Source organism: Peromyscus eremicus, chromosome 8b, assembly GCF_949786415.1.
Source record: "Peromyscus eremicus chromosome 8b, PerEre_H2_v1, whole genome shotgun sequence".
NCBI lineage: Eukaryota > Metazoa > Chordata > Mammalia > Rodentia > Cricetidae > Peromyscus > Peromyscus eremicus.
In genome coordinates, this window is record NC_081424.1 from 55,288,095 (window position 1) to 55,315,353 (window position 27,259).

A 27,259-nucleotide genomic window follows, 5' to 3' on the forward strand; every position below is an offset into this window, starting at 1 on the left:
CTGTTTGCTCCAAGACTGGTGATTTATTGCCTTCTTTCTTTTTGCACATGTGTAGATGTGAGTTTGCATGTGTGCGGGCACATGTATAGATGTGGGTGTGCATGTATGTGCGTGCATGTGTGGGCACGTGTGTGTGTGTGTTTGTGTGTGTGTGTGTGTGCGCACACATGTGTGGGCACGTGTGTGTGTGTGTGTGTGTGTGTGTGTGTGTGTGTGTGTGTGTACATGTGTGGGCACATGTACCTGTAGGTGGAAGTCTGAGGTTGGCTCCCTCCATTGCTCTCCACCTTTCTCAATGAGGCAGAATGCCAGAACCCAGAACTTGACAAAACTTCTAGTTCATCTAGCCATTATGCTCCAGGGACCCCCAGCTCTACCTTCCAAGTTCTCAAACTACAGGTGTGCTGCTATACCTACCCAGCATTTACATGGGTGCTGGGGATCTGAACTCAGGTCTTTGCACTTGTGTGGAAAACACCCATCCCTCCAACACTGATATTCCTTGAGTTCTGGTTCTCTCATCTCCCGACTCTTTTCACTTGCTCTTACCAATCCTCTTTGTTCCCTATGCATGCGATTTATTTGAATCCTGGATTCTTAAATTTTTCTGGACCTGGATGTCTGTTCATGGTCCCCTTTTGGCATCTCAAATTTGAATATGTCCAAAGCTCAACTCATAACTTAGAGAGAGCCCTTCTAAATTCCTCATTCTTAGGAATGACTCCTTACCAACATGCTAGTCTATATGTGTTTCCCTTGGGTAGGGATGATGAATATATCTTACTAGCCTGGGTAACTCTGATTTATCAGTATGGTCTATCTGGAGTGCCATGCTGGCCTTATTTGGGATCATTGCTGTTATGATTGATTGGAAATGTCTGCTTTGGTCACGCCTATGGGAAAGTAGTGATATAATCATTTGCCCTCTGCCTGTCCATCTTAGAGCTTTTGTAAGGGAGTAATAGGTTAACAAATGGCAATATTGTTGACTTCTTTAAAGGGTCTGCCATCCAAATTGGATCCTCGCTGCTGGGAGCAAAACATCAAATAAACAATATGAGATAAAAGAAATGGGTCACAAGATTCTTATACCCCAAGCTAAAGGACATTGGATTTCCAGTGAGGGACTTTGTAGGTTTTATTTTAGCAACATGGAATTAGCTTCCTGTGACACAGGCCTGGAGAGTGACAGAAGCCTTGTCATTTACAAGCAGGGCATTCATGGTGAAGGAAGACTTGTACAAAATAGATGATTTATGTGCATCTTCTCTTTGTTCCCAACAGACTTACCAGAAATAGAGCAGGAAGCAGAAGTTGGGCAGAGTCACAGCAAACTGCAGCCACCTCCAGTGGGGAAGGGCATAGGCCACGCCCGCCAGTATCAGGAGCCCAACGGTAAAGGCCACTTGGTAACAAATCCCCACTGTTCTGCGATAGCCCAGGCCAACAAATTCTGTAACTACAGAAAAGAATCCGCATGGTCAGCAAGATGAGCTAAAGCTGCCTCCCAGCCTTAAGGCAACCACAAATGCCCAGCTCAAAAATACAGGCTTAATTTAGGATTTTCTACACAGCTCTCTGAGCCACTTAAAATGTGTGTGTGTGTATGTGTGTGTGTGTGTGTGTGTGTGTGTGTGTGTGTAGTGGTGGTGGACATTTTGTTGCAGTTATTGTTATTGTATTAATTATAAACTTGCACTAACTGAACCATATTAGCAAAATGAGCAAAACTGTTTGACTTATAGAATAACATTAGCTATGAGGCTGGGCATGGTACCGTCTGCCTGTAATCCCAGTACTTGGGAGGCAGAGGCAGGAGGATTCCTTTAAGTTCAAGGCCGTTCTAGACTACATACATGTTTTTGTATCAAAAAAACAAAAACAAAAACAAAAAGAGCAACAAAAACAAAAAGAGAATTTCAGGGGCTGGAGAAATGATTCAGTGGTTGAAAGCACCTGCTGCTTTTGCAGAGGACCTGAGTTCAGGTCCCAGCACCCATGTTAGGTAACTCACAGCCACCTTAAACTCTAATTCCTGTTTCAGGGAGTCTGACACCCTCTTCTGGCCTCCACGGGTACTTGCTCATGTGCTGCATATACACATGCACACACATAAATGAAAATAAAATAAAATAAAAACACTTTTAAAATTTCAAGGATGAATGTAATCATAGTTCACACAAATGCAAGATTTTGTAATATATCAATCGGGCAGTGATAACTCAAGGCATGAACAAATAAATTAAAAATTGAATTCATGTCATAGATGCTTCATAAATAAATGAACATTTACACGCAAGTTGTTCTCTTACAGAGATAAATACTTTGCAATTCTGTTTATTTAAGGACTTAGAAACTCTGTGGTGGTCTGGGATCAGCTAGTACTAGCTTGTAAAACAATTCATTTAAGAACTTTGCAAATGAGTTGTTGAATACATATCTATTTTGAAACCTTCATGGTGGGTGTAGCTAAGGCTTAGAAAGTAGAAAACATACAAGGACTTGTTATATCCTTTGGGAAGCAAGTTCTCAGCCACCATTGTACATGGAGGAATGACATATGGGGTCTGCATGCAGGGAGATAGGAGTTGTTTTCATATGACAGACGTGCTAGAATTGGAATTTCACATGTCCCACAAGCCATAGTCTTTGCTTTAAATGTCTCACAGACCTATTAAGGATTTTAATTATTTCTAATCCGATGGACATACATGTTAAACCTGTTTCTATAAGTTACTGCAAACCATCTAAACATTTTTTAAATGGCTGATTTAATTAAATAAAATGGCACAGGTCTTCCATAAATGTAAATGTCTATCTTTCAAAGTGGCTGGGGTCCTCGATGGGGCTTGGGAGATGTGAGGGCGGGAATGGGGAGGAGCCACAGGTAGGCATCAAAGACTCTAGTACATTCATAGGGACTTTGAAAGAAATGAGTTGTAAGAGGTTGTGATTAATGACAAAATGCATCTGCATAATTGAATTCCACTCAATGTCTTCTAGAAACTAAATTATTGGTTGAATAGCTGCATGCATTAAGCCTTTCATCCACCAACCGCTTATTATTTGTCTTTTCTGGAGGGAATAATGTTCTCTCTCTGCCCTGAAGTTCCCCAGATTTGTATACTAGGTTAAAAAAAAACAACTATGTAAGCACATGTTCCATTTACCTCTTGTGCAATGAAAGCTTCAGTCTTATTCCCTTAATTCCAAAGTGCTCGGTTCCCAAATGTAGCCAAAAGGACATGATCGTGGAGCTCTCCAAGATTTAACTAGGTGATGATTTTTCACAACTGCTAGATAGACACTGTGCGATGGAATCCAAGCATGCTTTTGGGCCTGGTGCACTTTAATTGTAACTCTGGCTACTAGTGAGTAAATTATAGCCCTGACTTTATAGCACGTTTTCTACTTTTCTTTCAGTCCACGACCCCTGCTCATAGAATGGCACTGCCCACAGTGAGGGTGAGTCTTCCCGCCCGGGTTAGCCCAATCTAGATAATCTCTCACAGGCATGCCAAGCCCTTTCTCTTGGATGATTTCAGCTCTTGATGAATAACCAGAGTCCACCACCATGACTGTGTCATTCGCTAATCCTTGAGTCTAAGTCCAAGTGATTTACGAGAACAGATGAAGTACAGTAATAAATTCCCTTACATTCCAAACACATCTCTTATCTTGGAGTCTTTTTGCCTAAATAGGTTTGGTATAGGCTAGACTTTCTTTCCATACAACACCCCAGGGATCAGAAACCAAAATTTTCAAGAAAGCTAAATAGGACTCTGGGTGTTGTGGTGATTCAGCGTTCACTGCTTTCTGTTCATAGGAGGAACACAGAGTGAAGTGATTGGGTGTTTTAAAAAATTCTTTAGGTACAGAATAAAAATCAGCATTGTCTTTCCGCCCAGGCTCCACCAGACTAAAAGTCCCCATGTGCATCCCTCCAGCATCACCTCAAGCCCTACATCTTACTCAGGATGTAGCCGATTAACCAGCCCGCTTTGCTGACCAGTCCCTGGAGGAAGCGAAACACCAGCATCCAGACATAGCTGGGGGAAACTGCCATGAGAACCCCGGAGGTAGCGTTGATGAGGATGGTGACCAAGAGGCAGAACTTCCGGCCAAACCTATGCAGAAGAACCAAGAGAGGGCCTGGGGTTAGTTGGTCTATTAATTCCTTCTCCTAGCACTGTGACAAACACCTGGAGAGAGCAGCCTGTGGGTAGAAGAAAGGATTTATTTTAGCTCACCATTCTAGGGCACAGCACTGCATAGAGGGGCGGTTAGGGCAGCTTCAGGCAGCTGGCCATGTTGCATCTGTAATCAGGAAGCGGAGGGTGTGGAGGGCTGGTGCTTAGGCCACCTTCTCGGTTTTGTTAGTCCAGGAAACCCCCCCCCCCCCGGCTCCCAGAGTGGTGATGTCCACAGTCAAGGTGGGTCTCCCTACCTCAGTTAACCTAGTCTACATAAGCCCTCCCAGGCACACCCAGACTCCTGTCTTCTAGGTGATCCTAGATCCCAACCAGCTGACAATATGATCCATCACAGTTGGATTCATGGAAGTGGAGAAGATTCACAGACATTAGAAAGAGATGATCAAAATCTGAGGTCAGTTCACAGTTCTGGAGGTATGGATTGATACCCCCCAGTGCACACATAAGTTCTGTTCTGTTTAGTAAACTTTGGAAGGCTACATGGATAAAGTTAAAGCACATTGAGCCCCCCTCACCCAGGTACTATGGCTGCTCTTCTGGGAGAGGTTCGCTCCTTTGAGACCATCCAGGGCTGGTTGCCCTATAAGTCTAGTCAGGTCTTAATCTACAAACTAGGGGCTTGGTACTAAAGTCCCAGCCAACTGTCCATCTAAGAAAGTCTCTACTTTGGTTTCCCACAGTTATGATTCCCACAGCATCCCACATCTCGGTGGGATGACTTCCATATTTTTATTGGAAGAACTCAGGTTTCATCAGTCTGGGAACCAGGAGAGTTGTCCAAGAGGAAAGAGATGGTCACTGGAGTTTAACTCTGACCTCACCGCTTACTGTGACATTGGATAAGTTATTCAACATTAGTACATTTCTTCACATTGAGAAACAAACAGACAAACAACTGACTGTCTAGAGAGGGGAGTCCATGAGGTATTATATAGAGAGAGCTCAGGACCTTGTCCTCCTTGCTCACAAAGCTGATGCTATGGTTTGTCCCCTAAGGACTCATGTATCAAGATCTTGGTCCTCAGTGTGGCAATGTTGGAAACTAATGAATTCTGAAGAGGCGAAGCCTGATGGGAGGTGCTTAGGTCATTGGGGACACTGCCTTTGGAAGAGAACAAAGCAGTTCTCAGTTAGTTCTTTGTGTGTGTGTGTGTGTGTGTGTGTGTGTGTGTGTGTGTGTGTGTGTGTGTGTAAACCAGAGACCAACCTCAGGCATTATTTCTCAGATGCTATTCACCTTGCTTTTTGAGATAGGATCTTTCCCTAGCCTGGAGCTCACTAAGTAGGCTGGCTGGCTGGCTATTGAACCCCAGGGTTTCTGCCTCCTCAGTGTTGGAATTCAAGTATATACACCCATGCTCGGTTTAACATTTTTGACTTACTATTTTATTTTATGTATATGTGTGTTTTACCTGCCTGTATGTTTGTTTACCATATGCATGGCTGGATGCCCACAGAAGTCAAAAGAGGGCATCAGATCCCCTAGAACTGGAGTTATAGGTGATTGTAAGCCTCCATGTGGGTGCTGGGAATTGAACCTGGGTCCTCTGCAAGAGCAAAAAGTGCTCTTAATTGCTGATTCAACCCTCTCCCGTTCTCCCCACCACTGCTTTTTAAACATGTATTCTGGTGATAGAATTCAGACCCTCATGAAAGAGCAAGCAGACACCTTAACAGGATGCTCAGTCTTCTCTCAGAGATCAGGCCTCAATTTCAGTTTCCTGAGACCTGAGCAAGCTGTTTTCTGGGAGGGCCGTGAACAAAAGACATAGTCCTTGCAGTAGCTCCCTTTCTGCATGTACTCTGACTGCTCAAGGTTCAGCCAGTTGTTTACTGTCTGGGACCCCTCACTAACTTAGAACTATGTGCATGGGTCAATGTGAACGTGCAAAGTCAGCCAGCTTCCATGGCAGCTCAAGGACAGAGCCTGGGACTTGTCCAGGCCTGCCCAAAAATGATAACTGTAACCCCCAACCAGTAAATTCAAAGGTTACACACCCTCACCCAATCACATGACACAAAGTCTTCTACCACCCTGCTTGCAGTTTTTCCCTTTAAAAACACCTCACCCTGAGAGCTCAGGGCCGTCCTCCTCCATCTGCTGTGTCAAGTGTTGGACACGGACCAAGCCTGGGCTTACTTGTTATCAATAAACCCCTGTGTGTTTTGTATGGATATTGGCTCTGTGGTGGTCTTGTTGGGGTGGGGGGATCTTGTGACATGGGAACAACACTCATGCGTGCGGGCTTGACCTAAGCTATGTTACACAGAGGTGTGTCTCTAAGCTGCACACTATGCTGTGTGTTGGATATAGTTTTTGCTAGTTAAAAAAAAAAGAGGTTTCTGGGCTACATGCTGCTTTGATAGAACTGCTTCTGATAGTTGATGGTACACATAGCTCCAGACCCAGAGCTGGCGGTAAACTGTACCACTGCCATGTTGGGAAGCTGAGGTGGGCAGAGCCAGCAGCCACAGCACTGTTTCAGTCTTAGAATGATGCAGTTTAAAGCAATAGGTTCACAATAAGACAGATTCAGATAAAATAGTTTACAATGTGTGTAAAATATATGTAGGCTTGAAAGAGACAAAAAAGGAATATATACAGTTATATAAAGAAATAGATAGTTTTTAAAAATGAAGTCTTTAAAGAGAAAGTAAAAGTAATATAAAAAATAAGCCACATAAAGATGGATATCACACAGAGAATCTGGATTGTGTTGTCTTTGATATTCTTAACTGCAGAAAGACATTTGATTGTAAAAGCTGTTGAGTTAAGCCAATATGTATATTTTAAAGATAACTTGACTTCAAAATTTGGATCTAAGGATATGTTGCTTTGGAAAGGAGGCTCTGCTTTTGTTTCCACAGAAATCCAGAGGCTATGGATTTGTTCCAGACTAAGATACATCAGGTTTGACCAGCCAAGACCCCCTGAAAGGTCTTCGATGACACCATGGCCCAGATGATCCAACATCCAGAACAGTTTTAAGGCAACTGGCTCAGACAATACACCCTCACGGATTACTCCATAATCCTAAAATTTTCGTTGTGTCCCCATAAGATACAGTGCCCCCCTCCAGCAGGAAGTAGTAAGAGAAGCTATGCCCAAATTCCCAAATATACCAATCTGGCTTTGAAGATGGAATTGGCTCACTCCTTCTCTAAACCCAAGCATATTACTAAAAGTAAAGATTAAGAGATTCTTGTGTCCCATATCAGAAGAGCCCTCTGGTGTGGGACAGAAAAAAAACCAATATTTTTATTTACAACAGGTTAATTATAAATACAATCTCTTTCTAAAGAAGAAAGGGGGATAGTATGGATAATGATAGGATGAAAGAATAGATTAATGAACCTACTTTTAAAGAGTAATAACTTGTTTAGAAATGTTTTACATTGCTATAGATTTTAGTTTATTGATACAAATTTAGAGTTGATTTTGTTATACTGTATATATATATATATATATATATATATTTCTACTCTCGTTTGAGGTATTATGTTTATGTATCTTGTTTAGATTGTAATGGATAATTAAGAAACACAGATTAATAATTATTCTTCTATGGTAGTCAAACTTGTAACATGTTAGTTAAGTTTTCTAGGTATACATAGATATATTTCAGATAGATAGGTAATCTTCAAACACTTCAAAGACCTACAGAATATGGCATTTAAAATGTTTTTAAAAATTTAGACTTTCTGGACAGTGAGACATGTCTGTTCTTGGCAGCACTGATTTACTTCAGAGAGGAGGATGGGCATCGAAGACACTTCATATGGAGCTTATCTTCTTCTTGGAAAAAATAGCCATTTGGGCAAGAAACTGTTCTTGCCTGGACTGCTTGATCTACTGGACATGCAGGACCCATAGGAAGGTGACCACTAAACTTCACTTGGCGAAATGGTCCTTCAGGTTCCTGCTTCTCAGAGGAAACTGCCAGACATTCTACAGGACACAGAGAGAAGTGACTGAGAGACTCTAGACCTGTGGGCTGAAGACAGATGCTCCAACTTTACAAAAAAACTTTGGATGACTGGCCAGGCTGCCAGCTAATCTCTGTCTGCTCTTGAAATACTCTCTAAAGTTGCTTTCATCCTTTTCCCATTTCCCAGGCAATAGTATATCCTTCCGAGGTCTTTGATGTAGTTGAAGTCTAGACATAATTTCCTCAGTTATGATAAGAGATAAGTTAGATGTAAAACCCTAGACTCACAAATAGAGGATAGATAGGATATCTTCTTTAATATTGTAACTGTAATTCTCACTTGATAATTGTTTTGTTATCTGTAATTTTACTATGTGAAAGTTAAAACCTTCCTTTTGAAGAAAAGAAAAAAGGAACTGCTGTGGGATGTTCTATATGTTAAATGTGTTGCTCTGATTGGTTAATAAATAAAATATGGATTGGCCAGTAGCCAGGCAGGAAGTATAGGTGGGACAAGCAGAGAGGAGAATGCTGGGAAGTGGAAGTCTGAGGCAGAGAGATGCTGCGAGCCGCCACCATGACAAGCAAGATGTAAGCCACGAGCCACGTGGCAACTTATAGACTAATAGACATGGGTTAATTTAGGATATAAGAACTAGATAACAAGAAGCCTGCTGTGGCCATACAGTTTGTAAGCAATATAAGTCTCTGTGTTTACTTGGTCGGGTCTGAGCAGCTGTGGGACTGGCAGGTGAGAGAGATCTGTCCTGACCATGGGCCAGGCAGGACCAGAAAAACTCCTGCTACAAAATACTTATGTGGCAAGCTTTCTCATCGAGCTGTTGTAGAATATTAATTCAAGGCGTGTTACTTTTGTTTATGCTCTGGAACGTTAGTTTAATGATGCAAAGATGTGTTTAATTAAATAAAACTCACCTGTGGTCTGGAGGCTGAGTCAGCAACTAGCTGACAGGAAGTGGTAGGGAGGAGCCAGGTGAGAAAGGGTTTGTAAGGCGGGGGTGAGGAGGAGCATGGGGGGCTTTTTGGAGGACTCGCAAGGAGAGGAGGTGAGCTACTTGCTATTCAGCCTCTCCGAAGGGCAGAATTCCACTTAACCTTTGAATCTTGAGTTCTTTAGAGGGACAGAGGTTTAGTTAAGTTCCCTTCATAGCTTTTCAAGAGTTGGAGCCAGAGGGAATGGATTTCCCTCTGGCTATGGCCCTTGTGGCCCTAACCACTGCTGGTAGTGGTGGAGTGCAGTTGCCGATTCAGACAGCTGTGGCTTAAAAGGCAGCAACCATTTAAAAAAGGACAGCGCTGAGCCATCTCTCCAGACCCTGAAATAGATCTTAGAAGAGTGAGTTGTTATGAGTGAGCCCGACTCCCACATGGCTCTCCGAATCTATTTCATGGTGTAATCTCTTTCTCCCACACCGTCTCCTTCACCCTGCTGCTACCTGTCACAAGAGCTAAACCAGAGCTGAGCTGATACCAATGACATCCCCTGGAATGTCCAGAATTATGAGCTAACTGACACTGCTTTACAAAGTCCCTCATCCTCAAGGATTACAGCATAGTAATAGAAAATAGAAAATAGTCTCTCAGAGAGTGGATTTGGGGGCTCAGTTACTTCTAACCATGCCCTCCTTGTTGTTAGTGAATATTGTTTAGTAGTTCATAGAAGATGGTGCTGTATCTAATACACATAAAATGCTTGTTCAACTGAAGTCAGTCAACCAGGGTTGCACACTCTTGTGGCAGCTCAGTACCTGGTAGCTGCTTCTATTATTGGACAGCTGTGTTCTAGGGAGTACTTCAGACATTAACTAACCATTTGAAAATGATCCACAATATGATTAATAATTATTCTAGGGTGTTAATGTTTCCAGTCTGAAATGGGAAACTCTGGCTGTCTCCTTAGTCATTGGTGTAAATTACTAAACCGAAAATGGCTTCAACTTTGTCATTTCCAGGTTCTCCATCCGTGGCTCCCCACTGTAATATGTAATCCTGCAGCTCTGAGCGCCAAGCTTGCCAAAGGGACGCTCCACTCATTCTTCAGTGTTCCCTTCTGTTTTCACCAGTCAGGCTTCTTGACCTTCTGATACTGTGACATGACATTGTTATCTACAAAGTTTATGCTCAAGAACCAAACAATCAAGGTATTTAAAGAAGATCTCATTGTAGGGCTGAGGAGACGCTCAGTAGGTGAGGTTCTTGCTCTAAAGAATAAGCATTGAATTTGGATGTCCAACATCTACACAGAAAGCCGGGTGGCATTTGCTGGGGGTGGGGAGCAAAGGCAGGTGATCTCCAGGGCTGATTGGCCAACCAGTCTAGTTGAAACAGCAAGCTCTAGGTTCTGGGAGAGATTCCTGTCTCAAAAATAAGGCAGAGATCAATAAGGGAAGATGCCCTGTGTTGATCTCTGGCACACACACACACACACACACACACACACACACCTCTACCTCACACACAGTCACACACAGACACACAGACACATAGACACACACATATACACACAGACACACAGACACATAGACACACACATATACACACAGACACACACACATGTGGTGGTATTGTGTTCCCCAAAATATTGTGCACCCTAATAAACTTATTTGGGGTCAGAGAACAGAACAGCCACTAGATAGAGGCCAGAAAATGGTGGCACACATGCCTTTAATCCTAGCATTCCAGAGGCAGAGATCAGCCTGGATCTCTGTGAGTTCAAGGCCACACTGGAAACAGCCAGACGTGGTAACAAGAGCCTTTAATCCCAGGAAGTGAGCAGAAAGCAGAAAGGTATATAAGGCATGAGGACAAGGAACTAGGTTCAGGTTAAGCTTTTAGGCTTTGAGCAGCAGTTCAGCTGAGATTCATTTGGATGAGGACACAGAAGCTTCCAGTCTGAGGAAAGAGGATCAGCTGAGGAACTGGTGAGGTGAGGAAGCTGTGGCTTGTTCTGTCTCTCTGATCTTTCAGCATTCACCCCAATCCCTGGCTCCAGTTTTGTTTTTATTAATAAGAACTTTTAAAATTTGTGCTACACGCACACACACACATGAGATAGTATTATGTTCCCTGAAATATTATGCACCCTAGTAAACTTATCTGGGGTCAGAAACAGAACAGCCACAATATTAAACATAGAGGATAGGCAGTAGTAGCACATGTCTTAATCCTAGCATTCCAGAGGCAGAAATCCATCTGTTCAAGGATACAGCCAAGCATGGTGACTCACGCCTTTAATCTCAGAAAGCGAGCCTTTAATCCCAGGGAGTGGTGGCAGAAAGCAAAAAGGTATATAAGGCGTGAGGACCAGAAACTAGAAACATTTGGCTGGTTAAGCTTTCAGGCTTCTAGCAGCAGTTCAGCTGAGATTCATTCTGGATGAGGACTCAGAGGCCTCCAGTCTGAGGAAACAGGATCAGCTGAGGATCCGGTGAGGTGAGGTAGCTGTTGCTTGTTCTGTCTTTCTGATCTTCCAGCATTCACCCCAATACCTGACTACAGGTTTGATTTTATTAATAAGACTCTTTAAGATTCATGCTACACACACACCTCTATGTTTTAAGTAAATTTGTATTCTGTGCTGGATTGCCTCCACAGCTATCCTTGGCTACAAGTGGAATGTGGGACATGGACTAGACACACCTAAATTTCCTTGGAATTTATAGTCTGTAAGGATGTACTCACGTGGCAGTTCCTCAGTGCCTAGTGTATCTGGACTCATAGTAAAGCCACAATGATGATGTTGTCGAAGGACAAAACCCTTTGACTGGAAGGGGGAACTGCATTATTGAAGGTTCCAAGCAGGGAAACTAAGTCCCTGTTACAGAAAGACTGAAGTTGTCCCAGTAAAAGAGGCAGTGTCTTTTTTTTAAAAAGATGTTTTGGGAGTCTGAGTCAGTAGCTGGATACCCTTCTTCTATCGCCACAGACACCATAGCCACTTAAATTATTTGATGAAAACCAGACAGAACCAGAGTGGCTGGGCACCATTTTAGAGTGTCCTTTAGCTGTCTACTATCCAGTATAGAGACCAGGTCCACCTTCATCGGGGGAGGGGTGAACGGCATTATTTGGGAGCGTATAAAGATGCAGAGCCTCAGGCTCACCCAGATAGAGGGATCAGAGCTTGACTTATAACAAAATCTGGGTTGACTGATATGGTCATTAATACCTGGGAAGAAGTGCTTTGATTCTGTCCTGCCTCAGTTTCCTTCTGTGTAAAGGACAGGCAGTAAAATCCACTTTACAAAGCTGTCACGGTCCTAAGAGAGATCACGTGAGGGGGCCTAGTAAAACGCTTGGTCTGTAAGGGCACCGGAAAGTTTGTTTCTGATGATTCTAAACATTTGGTAACAGTTGAACGCAGCCCACCAGGGCTCTGCTTTGAGCTGCTTCCGTGGGGAGAGCAGGTGCTGACTCCCAAGAGGAAGAGGTGCCAATGAATTGTTAAACACAGCCACTATCAAAAGTCAAGTGACACACACTAACAATGTAAATGTTACATTAAAGCAAGGGTAAACAGGTACAAAACACGCTACTTTCTACTTATTACATCCCATCACCTGAGCCTCTGAGGTTATCCGCACTCATGCTTATGTGGAGGAAATGCTGTTTCTAGACACCTCTGTGTCCAGCGGCCTCGCTTTGGTGGATGTGTTCCCTCCAGAAAGTTTGCCTTTCAATGCCTGCAAGCGGCAGCTCAATGCAACACTCCTTAGTCCTTATTAGAGTACAATGTTTGGAACTGATGAAAGGTTGCTTTTCTGTGTGTCAGATGACAGTCAAAACCCTTCCTCAGCAAGTTGTGAGTGAAGAAATAAACTAGACACTTTAGGAAACAACCAATTTCAAAATCTATGTCACAAACTGACCCTAGAAAAACTGAATTCCTGCAAAACAATTTATCTCCTTTCCCCTCCCTCCCTCCCTCCCTCCTTTATTCCTTCTTTCTTTCTCTCTCTTCTCCCTTCCTGTCTTTTTCTTCCTTCCTCTTTTTCTATTTCCTTTCCTTTATTTATTTATTTTTTTGTTTCAGTGTTCTTACCTGGATAATTTCAAAATATCCTCCTGACTTTCTTCTAAACACCATGCCCAAATCAGCTGTTGGGGCATGTTTAAAATTTTGCTTGTGAAAAACAGTATTTTATTTTAATGTTGGTTACAATTTGTGGATGAAATGGGTTTTCATGACATTTCTAACTTATTGCGTGACATCCAAAGCTTGTAGTGGGCGTTAAGTATGCAGAAGAGAAATGGTATGTCTTCTGTCCCTAGTCCTGCTCTGCCCTCTTGCATGCATGTGGGACAGAAAAAGAGCAACAAAGCAAAGCTTCAAGTAGCTTTGGGAAAAGAACTAGAGACACATCGAAAGCCTTCAGGGGAGCAAAAGGGAGGAAGAGCTTTCTAGAGATTGCCTGCATAGGAACGGAAGGATGAGCTCACTTGAGGAGGAGGGGAGCTGGCGGGATTATTCTCCGGAATGTGCTGTGAGGAGGCATTGGACCTGGCCTACTTGAGTGGGATGAGAATAATTAACTGACTTCTGCAGCCTACTGAGTGAGGCTGTCACCTGTGCGCATGACACTTCTGGAGAGTTAGTGTTAATGTCCACTTTGGTGTGCCAGGGAGTGGATGAACCAGGAGCTGCCTAGCCAGTGGCCAGAGAGTGTGATCGGGACCCTGGACCTCCTCATTAATGTGTTTGTCTTGACTTCACAGGCAGCCTGCGAATAGCAACCCTCAGTTCTGTATAATCACAAGAAAAGCGAAATCACCTCCCCCTCCACCTCACAGCCTCCCACAGCCCGTCTCGGGGAGAGCCTAGCCAGGGAGGCTGAGCAGACAGTTACAAATGCATTGTGACTTTTGGCACAGCGCCTCCACCTCCATCCACCCTCCCTCCTGCTGCCAACAGGGCCTCAGGCTCTTGTAAAGTCAGTACATTCTTATGAACCTTTAATTCTTGTGCAATTTTGATGCCAGCTTGATGTATACTCAAAGAAAGCTGTCTTACATTTAGATTATATTCACAGTAGAGAGACGGCTGGGGAGGTCTGAAAGGGCAGTAAGTGAGCATGGGACTCAGTTGTCATATATTTCTGAGTCAAATATGTATTTTTGCAGGCTGATTGTTTACTATAGCCATTATTGAGAGTTATGCATGCTTACAATTAAATTTCATTAAAAACAAGTGCAATAAACATGTAAAGCCTACCATTTTTTACTTGTGTTATTACATCTGATTATCTGGGGCTATTTGTACCCAGTGCATTTATGTGGCACAGAAATGCTATTTCTAGCCACGTCTCTTTGTACACACACACACACACACACACACACACACACACACACACACACAGACTATACAGATATATCATCATAATATATATTATGCACATAGACACACAGGCACATATCACTATGCTATTAGGTGACTGGCAGTTAGAGTGATACCATCCAGGTCACAGAGTTTCAGTGCCTGGCTTGTGGAAGGCACTCTGCACATGGAGGCATCATGAATATTGTATCACTGACTCTGATGGCCCCGGCACATGGGGGCATTATGAATGTTATATCATTGACTCCGATGACTCAGGTATCTACGGTACTCCTCGAGTCTCTACTCCTCTCTCTGTTGAGGACTCCTCTTACTAGCTAATGTCATCTACAGAGCAAAGATGCATGTTATAAAAAAACCTCCCTTAATCACACTCTAAGTCTTCTCCTTATACCCCACAGGGAAATGTAGCCATTACTCTCCATCAAAAAGGAAACTGCTCTCTATAGCAGACAGAGACCCTTACAGGAAACCACAACTGGACACAGTGCAAAAACCAATGGGTTTTGGGGCACGCAGCCCCAGTGAATATACCTGCAGAGTTTACTCAGCTCTGTGACTGGGGAACATCATGGAAGAGGCCTGCAAAGGACCAGGAGGTCTAAAGTCTGCTGTGGGCCTGCCTCTTTTAGAAATGGCTGTGTAAACAAGACACGGACACTGACAATATCAATAAACACGCTAACTCGGAAAGGGGAAGCTCTTCCAGGGCCCACCCCTAGACCAAGAACTACAGGCAGCTAATGACTGCTAAGAGGGTGAGAATTAGCCTTTCCCAGGGATGAACTCCTTGACTGGTTATGCTGATCAGCCCTGAAACCAAATACACACAACGGAAAAAAGATTCAGCAGGTTGTATTTATGTATTTGTTCATACGTATGTTTCTTTGATAATAAGCAAAGAAAAAGAGGCTATCAGTTTGAGAGTTGGAGGACACTGGAGGGATTGGAGGGAGGAAAGGTAAGGGGGTGGTGAAATAGTATTTTAATTAAAAAGGTAAAAATAAATGAATAAATAAAATGCAAAAAATATGAAAATTTAAAAAAACTTTTGTACAGTGAGCAGGAGCCTACAGTGGTGGGCAACCAGAGCCAGAGCACAGCTTGGCCACTATGGACAACTGCATATGGACAGACAGATAGGCATAGAGCCTAGGGATGGGGCTTCTGATATATGAGCATTAGCTGGCCTGATGGATGGAGCCCACAGCTCCTGGAGGCTCATGACCATGTGGGAGACAGGCCAGAGTGAAGAGAATCACAGGAGGGATGAAATCATTTGTTGCCTCTTCCAGCCCTGAACTGGTAGATAGCCCATAAGGAAAGAGTCCTGCCTGGTGGCTGACACCTCCTTCTCTGACCTCCAGAGGGTCTGAGAGTAAAGCATGAGTCATTATTATCAAAGCAGCTGAAAAAAAAATCCAAGGTTATAAAAGCAACCACCACTAAGGCGGGTGGGAGTGAGTGGTCTGTCTGTGTGTTTGGGGCAAAGAAGGATTCCTGCAGGGCGGGTGAGCCCAAGCGCTGTCTGAACCTGTAGGTTATTTATTTAAAAAGGCCCGTAGGTGTTTCACCTACCTGTCTGCTAGGTAGCCAATCCCTACAGCACCGATGAAGAACCCCACGTTCACTACCGACTGAAACAGGTCCAGCATCCAGGAGTGAGCACACACCAGGTTAAACTGTCCAGATGTGAGGTGTGGTCCAAGCCGGGGGAGGAGCAGGAGGGAGAGAGGGAGAAAGAAAATGCTGTTAGAATCTTGTTAGGACACAGTTCAGCTCAGAGCGTTCTTTGAATATTCCGAACTGGGAGTTCCTTGGGAGCTCCAGGGGTTCAGCTAATTAGTGCGCGGTGCTTAGTGCCAATAACCCAGCTGTTTCCTAACCCATGATAATTTCCTATACACCAGCAAAAGATTTTCCCTGGAATCCATTTAGCATTCCTCCTGACTGTGAGTCGGGCATCGGCTAAAGCGTTGGTTCTATCAACTGAAAGCAGGTAGTGACTTGACTTTAGACAAGTCCATCTTCTCCCTTCTAGTCGTAAGACACAGATGTGAGGGGAAGTAGACACGTGACATACCTGTACAGCTAGGAAGAGGGAGGTCTAAGCATCTCTAAGCTAATCTTTTTTTTTTTTTTAAACAATAGGGGGATTCAAAGTATCCTGCCAACGATCGATACCCTTGGTCTGATTTGCCCGGAAGGCAGGTGGAGGGTGGGCAGTGCTGGCCGGGCAGACAAGGGATGGTCTTGTAACTCACTCTGCCATCTCTCATTCTGCAGCCTGGTGCACAACCGAGTTCTCCTGCTCTGGCCTCAGTTTCCTGACCTCTGTACAAAGCGATGAGGTGAGTCACTCAGCGAAGCTATTTTAGAGTGATACGGTCTCCATCCTGGGAGCCTTGATGTGGCGTAAAGCCCATTTTAGATCCCCCAGACGTGGTTCCTCCACGAAAGGCCAGGAGACCCTCGTAGGACCCAGTCAGTCCTTTCCAACTAGCTGCTTAACCACTTCCTCTGTGTTTGTAGGGCAATTCCACAGGAAGTTTCCGTGCTTGCTTTTCTCTCCAGGGAATGAGGCTGGAGAGAAATGAGATCATATATATATGTGTGTGTATGCATGCATGTGAGTGCCCATGTTTTATGCACGCATGCATTATGGGGCCAGAGAACAACCCCAGCTGCTATTTCTCAGGAGCCATCCTTCTTACTTTTTTATTGGGATAGGGTCTCTCGTTGGCCTGAATCTGGCCGACTCTGTTCAGCTGGCTGGTTAGCAAGGCTCAGGAAGCCCTACTCATCTTTGCCCCCCTAATGCTGGGACTATGTTCATGTGCCCACCCCTGGCTTTTTTTCTGTGGGTTCTGGACGTTAAACTCAGGCACTCAAGTTTACAAGGCAAGCGTTTTGCCTACTGAACCAGACATACCCTCAGCCATGACTGTATCTTTTAAACCACGCATATCATCATTTTGCGTGTGTGTGTGTGCATGATGCATGTGAGTAGGTATGCACATGTCACTTTTACAGGGGTTTGGGATTGACCTTGAGTTGTCAGGCTTGCGTGGCAAGTGCATTGACCCCATAAGCCACCTTGCCTGCCCCTGTGACTATACTTCTTAATAAACATAGTTGTCTAACCTCCAGCCCTCAAATTTCCCGTGGGCATTTGGGTCACACTAAAGAGGAACACATATCTCGGGAGAGAAAAGCACATCTTATAACATCTTATAATACCGGTTAGCGGATCACAGATCAGGGGAAGGCCATGCTCTTTTTGGTGGCGTTTGTGTGGTGGAACAGAAGGCTCCTGGCAAATGTGAACGGTACAAGCATGCCCACATCTGGCATCATTTTCAGGCATTCCGATGTGTGTTTGCTTGTTGCTGGCTGCTGAGACCTGCATATACCAGAATCATGCCTGTCAGCATTGAAGGAGTTCTCACTAACTACCTCAGACGAGGGAGAGGCTGCATGTTTTTACCAGGAAACTAGGATTTTATAAGGCATAGGAGTCCAAAAAGCATGCCTGGGCAAGTAAAAGAACCATGTGCTTCCTAGTTCTCCCTTAAGACAAGGTCAATTATTTGATTTTTTTTTGCATCCTGATTCCTGAGCTCACTTACCTCAGTGACGATGGAGGAGCCGGGAGTGTCGTACACCCAGCCGTGCTGGCAGGGGCTCAGTGGCAAGTGGCTCCTGTTGGCAGCCAGGCTGGACAGTGGGTCCGCACAGTCAAGGGTGCTCTGGTTCCAGTCCACCTCATACTGCATGCACTGGCTGAGGAAGGAGGCCTCGTCCGCAGACCCCAGGCCCGGCACGGTGTAGTTCATCTCCTCTGCTAGGCTCCAGCCACATCGCTGGCTCAGCTCGGCCACCCCAGGACTCCAGCAGCGGTGGTTAGGGGTGAAGCCCAGGAAGACGATGCCCACGTAGATGGGAGTGAAGGCACCTGAGAGCAGAGCTAAGAGGAAAAATGTCTGTTTCTGGAAAAGGTGGAATTCCCCTATATGTTCTAGAATATCATCCACCGTCGGCATGGTTCCAAGAGTCAGCTGGTCCTGAGGTTTCCTCTGCAGGACTCCAAATGCTGCTGAAGGCAGCCACGGTCAGCTCAGGGCGACTCTTGACCAAGAGTCGAAGGGTGAGCGTTAGTTTACTTTAAAGAGGGACCAGCCTTCGGGTCAGACTTTCCTTGGGCAGGCCAACTTCCAACCGCACCTCTCCAATGGGGGAAGATCTTGCTGCCCGGAAATGCCCAGAGCAGGCCCTGGAGTGTGATGTGTTTACCGTAACCTCATTCTCTGTGAGTTTGTCCCTGCCTCACACCAGCACTACAAACAATTCCTTCTCTGTATCCCACGGGGAGAAATCTGAGTCCCTTTGCATATCACAGCTGGTTAATCTTTCTCCAGCACATTAAGTGGCCAGAAAATGAATATATCCTCAAGTCACCTACACAGCCAGCCTCTTCTGCAAGGTGTAACAGAGATGGCATATGCATTTGGTTATGCACGCCAGGGTCTGGGGTCACCTCCAAGCACTTTGAATGTTCTGGATACCTCGGAAAGCAACGCACTTGAGCGCCGTGCTGGGGCAGCTTGCTTTGATCTGCCTCACACTGAATCATTCAAAGGGTTCACTCCAATTTGGCATTCTATCCTTTCAACCCTGATGTGTCCTTTCTCTTCATCCGCTTGTGAGGAAAGAATAACACGTTTGTCTCCTCTACAGGTCAGGTGCTAATGAGGGGCACGGGTGTGTTGGTTCCTTTGTCATTTTGTTGTTTTAGGTTACCCCATCTGGGTTAGGGCTAGGGGTGCTCCTTCAGGATGCTGACGAGGACCTCCAAATGCCATGGAAATAGGCAGTCTGTCTTTCCTATTGGACAGACGGATCCCAGGGCACTGTGGTGCTGCCAAGCAAAGTAGAGAAGGGTGGCCTGCTGACAAACCTGAGTGATAAAGCAGGAATGTAACCTCTGTCTGTCTGTCTGTCTGTCTCCCCCTTTCTCTTGTGCATACTCCCCCCTCACTCTCTTTCCCTCTTTTTGCTTTCCTACCTCCATTCTCTTCCTCCTCTTCCCCCTCTCCTGTTGAATAACCAGTGGGTATAACAGCTCAGTCCAAAGGCAGTGACCCACGGCAGCCCTCCTCCCCGGAGCCGCCGGCTGGACAGATGAGGATGTCTGTGACTGCCTCCCATGGCCTTGACTGGCTCCCAAGGTGCTCCACGGCCTGGGCCCCTGCAGCCCCTTGTCCATCTGCTGAGTGAGTGGGTTCAGAACCATTTAGGGATTTCCTCAGTGGTGTGCAGGCCACCCTAAGTGAGTACGTCAGAAGCGGAAGCCACGGCTATTATTCACTAGGCAGGCTGTGGGAGTGGGCTAGTTAAGAAAGCAACGATGATTGTCAAGCCTCCCTCTACATCCAGGGACCAGCTGTGGTCCTGGCTGCCTCCTACTAGGAAATTCACAAGCGCTCACACCTGTGATTGACTCATGGGTACAGTCCGTATCAGGACGCCAGATCTTCACGCCCGTGAGCGAGAGGCCTCCAGGTGAGAGTCAAGGAGAGCATTCTGTGCCAAGGAGCGATGTTGAAATCCTTCCTGAACTAGAAGGAAGGATCAGATAAGGCAAAGGCAAGTGCTCCGATCACTTACAGCATTGGCTCCGCCCGTCATTTGACACGTTCCCGTTGAGACGTTAACACAGAAAAGAAGCCCAGAGCCGAGCAACTGTAAAATCAATGATATTTGGTGACAGACAACAGAGTTGAGTCCCACAGGCAGGCAGCAGCTCCATGGTGCCCCACAGGGAAAGCTACAGCCAAGAGCTACCTCAGGGCTGGGCATTTCAATCGGGGCATCTTGTGCCCTCCTCACTATTTGTGGGCTATCTCCATATTCAGAAATGCGACCCGACAGCAATCTGGGATGTTGATCATTTAATCCATGTAAATGGATAATTTATTGTAAAATTAATGGCAGAAGTACTTCTCAAGCTTCTATCAGGTTCCTTGTAACATAAATAAAATGTTGTTCCCAGGTTTCTGTCTTCTGTTTAGTACTGCAGGAGATGGCCTGTGGTCATGCCAACCTTAATTTCCCCAGATTGTCTACACCGGAGGGCAGGGTTAGTCAAAGAAGGACATTAGAATAGAGGGGGCCTTTCCAATGGTCAGCCAAGCCACAGGCACTTCGGTGACAAAGAACAGAGCAGAGAAAGGAGGGCTTGGGGTCGTTTGTCACACAGGTTTCAGGAGATATCTGGGCATCAATGCGTCCCTTAGCCACTGGACTCAACCTGAAGCAAGAGTGCTGGGAGCAGATGGCCTCACAGAGACAGAGACTGTGTGTCATCACTGCAGTGAACAGGGTTGACAGCAGACAGCCACACAGGGTCAGGAAGGACACAACAGTCCAGCGTGGCTCTCCTATGGAGCCATGTCATCAGGCATGCTCTTGACTTCTTCGGTAAACTAGGTGATTACACCCGAGTCAGAGCTGTGTGTGTGTGTGTGACCCCACAGGACTCACCAGGTTGGTTTGCAAGTCAGTAGGCATTCAGTCCCATACTCCTCCCTTCCTCCCCTCTTTTCTTCCTCTCTTCTCCTGCCCTGCCCTTCCAAGAGTAGCACAGCCTGGTGGGACCTGCAGATGGGCACAGCTTCTTTGATTCAGAACTATGGACTTAATACGCTACTGGATGTGACTGGTTGCTTGAGAAAGCTTCTTTGTGGTATATCAGGATTCATCCTCTAGAACTTTCCACTCATTGGGACATTATTCTCCCAATGTAGGCTGAGTAAAAAGTTGTAAAAATTCCTGTAGCTGAAGACCTCAGAATCTTGCCTTTCCAAAGCAGGTGTTGCTGCTTCTCCGCAGCTGTGGGGCAGCTGTGGGGCAGCTATGAGGCTGGAATCTGCCTGTCTCCACCTCTCCAGCATTGGGATTATGAGTGTGCGCCACCACATCTGACTTTTTGTGTGTGTTCTGAAGTTTTACCTCGGGTCTTCTTGCTTGTACAGTAAGCATGTTGCTTGGCTGTCTCCCAAGTCCCTAACACACATTTTACAACGTAGATCTAGATTGAATTAGATTGACAAATTGAAAACTTCTAACCTACAGCTATCTACGAACCATCTAGGGCTTCCTGCCTCTCATGCTTCTGGCAGTGTCCTTGGCTATCTTTCAGTGGCTTTTTATTAATTTCAAGAGATAAATCTAGCCAGCTCTCTTTATTATCATTTTTTTAAAATGGTTTCTCGAAACAGGGTTTCTCTGTGTAGCTTTGCGCCTTTCCTGGAACTCACTCTGTAGCCCAGGCTGGCCTCGAACTCACAGAGATCCACCTGGCTCTGCCTCCCGAGTGCTGGGATTAAAGGCGTGCGCCACCACCGCCCGGCTATTATCATCTTTTTATAGCCTGACCTGTCCTATGATATGAGTTAGCACACATGAAGTAGGGTTTGCTACTTCTTCCTTGTAGTTTGGGAAAGGAAAGGACAAAAGGATGGGAACGAAGGACTTCTGATTCACTGTTAGCTACAGGGTCCACTCACGTACAGAACTTCAGCTATGCTAAGTATGGTGACAATTGCCAGGGAACTTCCATATGGACCAAGTCCCTGGAAACATGTTTCCTAGATTCATAAGCACAAGGAAACTAATAAAGAAGAGGTGAAATATTCAGTCCACTGGTTATTGATATCTACAAGAGTCAAGGAAATTAAAGAGCATGCTGAGTCCATCCCTGATGCTAGACCAAGCTCTGATTTCAGTGAGTCTGAGCTTTGGTACCACTGGTGTTGTGACTTAAATGTGAAATGTCCCCCACAGGCTCACATGTTTGAATGCTTCATACCAGCTGGTGGTACTGTCTGGGAAGGTAATGGAACCTTTAGGAAGGGAGCCTCAGTAGAGGGTGTGACTCACAGGGAGTGAGCCTTAGTGCCCACTTTTCAATTAATTAATTAACTAATTTAGAGGCAGGCTGTAGCCCTGTGTAGCCCTGGCTGTCTTTTGCTTTGTAGACCAGGCTGGCCTGGAACTCACAGAGATCTGCCTGCCTCTGCCTCCCGAGTGCTGGGATTAAAGGGAGCATCATCACACCTGCCCTCCACTTCTTGTTTAGATCATTTTCTGTATTTGGGGCTTATGTTAGCCGCCAGCTTCCTACCCCTCCATCAAGCCTTTTCCGCCATGATGGACATATCCACAGCCGAAAGAAGCCCTTTCTCCTCTGAGTTGCGTTTGTCGCCGTATTTCCCTCCAGCAATAGGTAAAGAAATGAAGACAATAACCAGTTTCGCTTATAGCAAAACAAATTCAGTGACGTTTGTTAAACACAGAAAGGAAGCCTTTTTCAAAATCGTCTTCGTGGATGGACCAGAGAAATGGAGTTTTGCAACTCTGAATACAATATGTTCAGGTGGGAACTTTCCCGCCCATCTAAAAAAATTATTTTTTTGCAATTTAAAAAAATTAAAAAATAACTACATCATTCCTTTCCTCCCTCTTCTCTCTCCAGTCCTTCTCATACTCCCCCCTTCTCCTCAAATCCATGTTCTCTTTTCTTTAATTATTATTGTCACACATACATACATACACACATGTATATATACATAAATACATAAATACAACCTTACTGAGTCTGGTTAGTGTTGCTTGTATGTATGTGAATTCAGGGCTGACCACTGGTATTGGATAACCAATTAGGTTATCCCCGGAGAAGCCTAATTCTCCCTCTCAGCCTCCCCTAGTTGCCTGTAGTTCTTTGTCTATGGGTGGGGTCCCTTGACTTCCCCTCCTCACAGTAGCACATCCATTGGTGTTGCCACTGCTCAGATCTTGTTTAGGCAGCCACATTGTTGAGGTATCATGGGTGTAGCTTACCTGTCATTTCTAGGAGACACAATCTTGCTTCAGACTTCCTGGTCCTCTGGTTCTTACAATCTTTCTGCCCCCCCCCCTTCCATGATGTTCCCCGAGTTTGGGGCTTAAGGGTTGTGTTGTAGATTATCAGCTGGGGCCGGGCACCCCACAGTCAGTTGTTCTCGGCATCTTGACCAGTTGTGGTGTTTTGGAATGGTCTCCATCTGCTGCAAAGAGAAGAGTCTTTGATGAGGGAGGGAAAGCCACACTTATCTGTGGTTATAAGGATAGGTCTTTAGAATATGGTTAGGAGTGATGCTGGCCTACCAAAGTGATGGTAGTAGGTCATGGTCTAAGATCCATGACCTCACTAGCCCCAGAGAGCTGACTAGGTTTACATTGCGAGGCATTACACCCTTCCTATTGAGTGGGCCTGAAGTCCAATTAGACCGTTGTTGGTTACCATCAGGATAGAAAAGCCAGTGTTGTATGTTTAGGGACATCTTACCATGCTGGTCACAGCTGGGTAGGGTTAGGATTCCTCCTTTCTTGGCAGTTTATGTTGCACCTTTTTGGTACTTTGAAAGAAGCAGGGTGGGGGGAATGGATAGGACATTACTGAGCCATGACATCAAGCATTAGAGGCTCAGCACTGTGGTTTAGCACTGTGGCTAAAGTGATTTAATGGGCTTCATGTTGAGGACAGATCAGGGTGGCCAGATCTCACCAGCTAAGCTAAGATTGACAGGAGGGCCAGAGTCCACTGCCTAGACCCTTCTCTCTGGACCTAAAGCTTTATACTTGCTAGTATAAAATGGCCAAGGGCTAGTAAAGGTCCCAAGACTCCTTGATACATGATTCCATACTCACTGAGGTATTAGTACCCTTGATATGTGATCTCTACTCACTGAGGTATTAGTATCCTTGATACATGATCCCTACTCACTGGGGTACCAGTACCCTTGATACATGATTCCATACTCACTGAGGTATTAGTACCCTTGATATGTGATCCCTACTCACTGAGGTATTAGTATCCTTGATACATGATCCCTACTCACTGTGGTACCAGTACCCTTGATACATGATTCCATACTCACTGAGGTATTAGTATCCTTGATATGTGATTCCCTACTTACTGAGGTACCAGTAACCCTTGGTATGTGATCCCTATTTGTGGGAGTCCAGCTCCCACCTTTTAGAGGGTTCTTATGAGGAGGAGAGAGGGATAAGAAAATAGTAGATAGAAAGAGAGACCTAGCTGACAAGAAGAAAGACAGAGACACAAGACAGCTTCGGGAGGGCCTGGATCAATACCCAGTAGCCTCAAAGGTTTATTCAAAAGGCTTTTTATAACATGCCAAGGGGAGAGGCAAAAGACCTTCCCCTTGCTAGATCAAAGCACACTGCAGAGCCAAGTGTAGACCTTTCTAAACACCTGGTAAACACACCCATGACCAAATCACCTCCTTACGCAGCCTTGTTGGGTAAAGCAAGCTCAGATTCTCTGACCCTGAGTAAGTTCTTACTAGATAGCCTCTATGGGCCTCCACACCTATTCACTGAGGTACCAGTACCCCTTGATGAAGACCAGACTTGGGCTAAAATGCGATAGAACCATTTTGTGCCTTATGAAAGTTAGGCTGTTTAAGCAAGATTTGTGTAAAGAAGCTGTGTTTCCTTTGTCCAGATGGTTTTATGGAGATGGATACATGTCTGTCTGCAGGAGCATTCATCCTACTTGGTACTGGAAATGCAGACCCAATGACAAACTCCTAATAGAACTCATAGTTTGTCAGGTAAGGGAGATGGAATCCAGTGAGATTTTAGGAAAATGGAGATGTTTGAGCAGGCCCTGTGTGAAGCAGCTGTATCCCCTTTACCTGATTTTGTTATAGAGTGGGCATCACATCTGACTGGGAGCTTGAGTCTATCATCCTTACTATGTTAATTGGACATGCCTGAGCTCCACGGTACTGACTTGAAGCTAGGGTGCTGGTATAGACGAACTCTGTGTGGTGACCCTTTGTGGGGTATAGTCAGGGGCTTAGGGCCAAACCCTGTGAGTGTCTCCCAGCAATGAAGACTGGACTTTTTCTGCTGGAGAGGCATTGGCTAGCTTCCCATGAGACATTAATTAAAGCTACTTCGAGGATTGAAGACTCATAAACGGAAACACCCACGATGTCTTGGGTGGTGTCAGAGAAATTTTCTAGTGGGGTGGAGGTACCCAGGGGAGCTCCATAGGGAGAAGTGGCCTATGGAACTTCATGAAGGCAAAAGGGGGAAATAGAAGCAGGGGAAACCCCCACCCCAGGACCGACTCTAGGACTACAAGAGCTGCTTCTGTACCCAGTCATCACTCTGACAATGCTCTGTACACAACTGTCAATCAACCACTCGGTTCATGAGTGACTAACAGTTCCAGGGTGAACATATGACATTTGGTATCACTCTAAAAACAAAGGAGAAAAAAATTAAGAAAATAAGCTATCCTGGTGGCTGCATTGTATGTTTGAGAATTCAGCAATGGTAACACTCCTGTGTTTGGGTTTTATGGCCTCATGGGCAGTGACCAGTGGGCCAATGGGAAATCTAATAAGAGCCAATCATATGAAACACAACCTTATGGGAATTATCATGGGAATAGTGGGTGTATGTTAAAACAGAACATTTTGGTACCCATCAGAAGAACCTCCTTCCAGCCTCAAAAGGTACCTGTGATCCACAAGCAGATGTCACTGTGTGTTCACTGTGGTACTCACCGAGGCCCCTGAGATGAGTGGACACAGGCAGCTCCAGCAGGGCTGAGATAGACTGATAGGATCACATTGCTCTTGTATCCTCTGAGGCACAAAATGCGAACAAGAACTAGACTGTCTGCCACCAAAAGACAGGGACTTTTGATGACTCTGTGACATGGTCCCTGCAGGTAAGACACTGGACTGTGGTGGTATTGTGTTCCCCAAAATACTGTGTACCCTAATAAACTTATCTGGGGTCAGAGAACAGAACAGCCACTAGATATAGAGGCCAGAAAATGGTGGCACACACACCTTTAATCCTATCACTTGGGAGGCAGAAATCCATTCAGATCTCTGTGAGTTTAAAGCCACACTGGAAACAGCTAGGCATGGTGACTCATGCCTTTAATCCCAGGAAGTGAGCCTTTAATCCCAGGAAGTGAGGGCAGAAAGCAGAAAGGTATATAAGGTGTGAAAACCAGGAACTAGGCTGGTTAAGCTTTCAGGCTTTTGAGCAGCAGTTCAGCTGAGAGGCATCCAGTCTGAGGAAACGAGATCAGCTGAGGAATTGGCAAGGTGAGGTAGCTGTGGCTTGTCCTGCCTCTCTGATCTTCCAGTGTTCACCCCAATATCTGGCTCAGGTTTGATTTTATTAATAAGGCCTTTTAAGATTCCTGCTACACTGGACAGACTTAGCAAGTCAGAGCGATGCCGGTAGAGGCTACAAACGGGCCTTGTCGGGAGTGAGCCCTGACTCTGGACTGAACTTCCTTGAAGAAGATACAAGGACTCAGAATGTCATTGAAAGCCCACAATGGGGATCAATGCACCAATCTGAGACGTTAGTCATTTATTTAGACCAAGAAATGCAACCCACAGTGCCCCACAGTGGGCAAAAGGCTATCCTCCTGTGAGTGATAATTTGATAAAGAAGCCAAATAGGCACTTGAGACATTGATTTTTTTTTAAATAGGGAGCTAAAACATGAAGGGCTGGCTCACACCTTCGCAAGTGTGTGTTCACACACAGCGTGAGCGGCACCGAAGGACAGTCCCCACTAGCTCGTCCTCTGTTTCTCTGGAGGACCGAGGCGGGGCTGAGGAGGATGCTGGTATGATTACTGTTGCTCAGGAAGGA

The 27,259-nt window shown here is 45.3% G+C and overlaps 1 protein-coding gene across 1 annotated transcript in view; it reads right to left on the bottom strand.

The window, feature by feature from the left end:
• The window catches only part of LOC131918388 (solute carrier family 22 member 2), a 46,645-nt gene extending 28,104 nt beyond the window's left edge, over window positions 1–18,541 (bottom strand). The window contains exons 1-4 of the mRNA XM_059272477.1: window positions 18,128–18,541; window positions 16,077–16,180; window positions 3,973–4,127; window positions 1,291–1,459 (exon numbers count right to left, since the gene is read on the bottom strand). Of these exons, the coding sequence (XP_059128460.1) occupies window positions 1,291–1,459; window positions 3,973–4,127; window positions 16,077–16,180; window positions 18,128–18,541 (842 nt within the window). The remainder of the gene's footprint in view (window positions 1–1,290; window positions 1,460–3,972; window positions 4,128–16,076; window positions 16,181–18,127) is intronic.
• Window positions 18,542–27,259: the final 8,718 nt, after the last annotated feature.